General features: G+C 39.2%; 1 gene segment (V, D, J or C); it reads left to right on the top strand.

Annotated features, from left to right (window-relative positions):
- Window positions 1-2,619: 2,619 nt before the first annotated feature.
- On the top strand, window positions 2,620-3,316 carry LOC102820456. The segment is given in 2 exon segments: window positions 2,620-2,668; window positions 2,886-3,316. Coding segments are annotated over 2 exon segments (480 nt in total).
- Window positions 3,317-3,606: the final 290 nt, after the last annotated feature.

Genomic DNA, 3,606 nt, shown 5'->3' with positions numbered 1-3,606 from the left:
GTTTCCAAGGAGCAACTGGTGAGCTTGAACCACCAACCTTGCAGTTCAAACAGACTTTGCAGTCTAGCGCATTAACCCACAGCGCCACACCAGGACTACTCACTATTAAATCATAAGAATCTTATCCCCATCTCTTTTCACCAGACCCATCTATACAAAATGAAAACTATTTAATGGGGACTCCACCTTACCCTGCACACTCGTATACTAAACTACCTCTTGAAAATTTGTAAGCCAGTCACTTTGTGCCTTTGTAGCCCCTTCATTTTTGTAGCCATGTCTAAGTTGTCCCTCCTTAGGAAGCCTGTATAAGAGAAGGGATAGGCTTGATCCTTGATGTGAAGACTCCTTCCCTCTTAGTTGGTATTTTGAGCTACTACATCTATAAGTATAGTTCAAGGTCTTCAAATTGTTGCAATTTACACTATTTTCTTGATAAAAAATTGTTTTGTTATCTTCCTGTAGTCGAAAGTCAATGTCACTTAAAAATTATAATATAAGAATACGTAAAAATTATTGTTTCAAACTCATAGAAATCTTTACAAAACTAAAAATTAAAATATGAAGTTTTGTTTCTTAGTATATTCCCCATCTCAGTCTATACTCTTTTGAAGGTGATATTTCCATCTCTCTACGGCACTGGACTGAGACCACAAACTCGGCAGTTCAAACCTACCAGCTGATCCTTGGAAACCCTATATAGGGTCGCTATGATTTGGAACTGACTCAATGACAATTAACAACTTAACAACAACAACGCTTCCCCAAAGGATTCTGCACTCTCCATTTTAAGCCATGTCAACATAGTTTTGATTTCCTTGAGAGACTCAAATTGGATTAATTTGATATGTTCTTTGAATTTTAAGATCAAAAAGAAATCTGAAAATGAAGGATCAGGCCTGCAGGGTCAATAGGGAAAAGTTTCCCGATGGAGTTCTCATTCTCATAGGACAATCCTTGCTACCCTCTAAGAATGAGCAGATGCTCTGTCACAATAGACAAAAAAAAAAAAAAAATTCCTTGGCACAACTTTCCTGGACCTTTCTCAACCAATGTGGTTTTCAGTGTTCTGAAAACTTCTTTATATAAGCTCCCAAGATTGTCCTATGTCCTTCAAGAAAATCTATAAGATGACCCCTTCGGAGTCCCCCCAAACGATGGCCATAATCTTTTGAGCTAACCTCTCTACCTTGAATGTAATTGGTCAGAAGATTCTTTTGGAAGTGATTGTTTTAATTTACTCTTTTTTTTTTTAAGGCACCGAATGGAGTCCTGGTGTCCTGGTGTCCTGGTGTGGCACTGTGGGCTAATGCATCAGACTGAAAAGTCGTTTGAACTGCAAGGTCAGTGGTTCAAGCTCACCAGGTGCTCCTTGGAAACCCTATACAGGGTTGCTATGGGTCGGAATCGACTGGACGGCACTTAACAACAACAGCAATGGAGTCCTGGTGTGGCGCTGTGGGTTAATGCACTAGACAGCACAGTTGTTTGAACAGCAAGGTCAGTGGTTCAAGCTCATAGCAGCTCCTTGGAAACCCTAGACAGGATTACTATGTTTCAGATTTGACTCCACGGCACTCAACAACAACAACCAACAAATGAGGATAAAAGGAGCGTTGGTAGCGTAGTGGTTAAGAGTCAAGCTAACTTCAAGGTCAACAGTTCAAAACTACCAGCTGTTCTGTGGGAGAAAGATGAGGCTTTCTGCTCCGGTAAAGATTTGCAGCCTCGGAACCTCGGAAACGTAGTCGCTATGAATCTGCACCGACTCAACGGCACACAACCACCACTGCCACCAATGAGAGTAAGACTATTGTATTATGGAAAGAAGTTGTCTGCAGCACTTGCCAATTGTAGAGACATTTTTAAACACATAGTGTTCGGAGTAAACCAGTACATGTATTAACTAGAACCCTAGTAGCAATATTTTTTATTACCGTTGTATTTTATTTGTTACAATATTACAGAAGCATAAACAACAGAGTAGAGTCTGCAAGTCAGGAGGACTGAATTTATATCATCTGATCAGAAGTAGCTCTAGTTATTGTACAATTTAAGTAAAGTCTTGAAACTCATTAAGAAAGGAGAAAGAGATGTAGTAATTGTACTGGATAGAATTGCTTTCTCAGACAAAGCCTGGGTGAATTCTCCCTAACTTCTTTAGATTCTGGGTGGAGAAAAGCAAACATACACATATTGAGTGAGCAGTAAATAGATTGCAAAGAGGGTCCATGGCCCTTAATAAATGAGCTCCCCAAATATTCCATTGAATAATCCATGTATATAAATTGATTCAATCATTGGTTCCTTTCTGCGCCAACCCTCTATATTACCTGTTTTTGTTTTTGTTTTTGTTTTTCATGTCTCATATCATGTATTGCCTAATTTAATTATCAAGGAAAAGACAAGTAGACAAAGTGAAGATATGGAATCAGCCAGATTTTCTTCTCATCTGTGCATAGGCCATGTGATCTACACACATTAGATACAGTATTTCCTGTTTGTGGGAGTAGCATTAGAACACAGGAATTATGTATATACACTGCACAGCTCTCAAAGATACTGCACTCTGAGCTTGAAGCAGAAGAAAGCACATTTGTGAAAAGGAACATGTGCCACATGCCACTTTCCAGCCGTCTGTGGTTGTTCGTGGTCATCACGTACTCTGGTAAGGAGGATTCCAAGCATGGGTAAGGATGTTCAGGATGAAAAGATTGTACACAACATATGGTCATTTGCATTGACTTGAGGAGGAAAGGGGGATTGGAGAAAACCGGTATACTAAGATGTCAATTCAGTTTGTTAGGTTTCTCAATTAGTCTAATTCTTGCAATATTTCATCCCGTATACCAGAAAACAATTTTGTTCTCTGATTTTTCCCACAGGATCCATTTTGGCCCAGAATGTTATTCAAGATCAGTCAGATATATCCATGCAAGAGGGGAGAAATGCCATTCTGAACTGTCGATGTGAAACAAGTCAGTCAGTGTACTATATTTTGTGGTACAAGCTACTTTCCAGTGGTGAGATAGTATTCCTTATTCGCCAGAGTTCTTCTACACAGGACTCACAGAGTGGTCGCTATGCTACAGTTTTCCAGAAAGAAGGGAAATCTATCAGCCTCATCATTTCAACCTTACAACTAGATGATTCAGGAAAGTACTTCTGTGCTCTCTGGGAACTCACGGTGTGTGAAGTAATAGTGAAGGCTGAACAAAAACCCCAGAGCTCACTAACAGAGATCTCCCTGTTACAGAGCCCAGGCTCACAACCTGCAGTTCCCAGACTAGAAATATTAGTGACTATGGTTGCTTAACATGTGGTCTGGATCACAGAACTTCATTCTAAGTAAAGTCTTATTTGGAAACAGGTGTCTGAAATAACAATCTTCAAAGATGTTCTCAATCTTGACTTTTTTACTTAAAATAGATTATATGGGAGGTCTGTAAAGCAGTCTAATGTTGAAAAAGCTTGCCTTATAATGATTTAATTAAAGTGGCAGTTTCACTTAAAGATGCTCACAGCACAAAACTGGGACTAGTAATTTTATATTGGGAATAACCATGATGATGATGATCATTTACTTAGACCTTTCTTCTTAGGCTT

This window comes from Chrysochloris asiatica, unplaced genomic scaffold, assembly GCF_000296735.1.
Source record: "Chrysochloris asiatica unplaced genomic scaffold, ChrAsi1.0 scaffold00017, whole genome shotgun sequence".
In the NCBI taxonomy this organism is placed as follows: domain Eukaryota; kingdom Metazoa; phylum Chordata; class Mammalia; order Afrosoricida; family Chrysochloridae; genus Chrysochloris; species Chrysochloris asiatica.
This window is presented reverse-complemented; position numbering and strand designations above follow the sequence as displayed.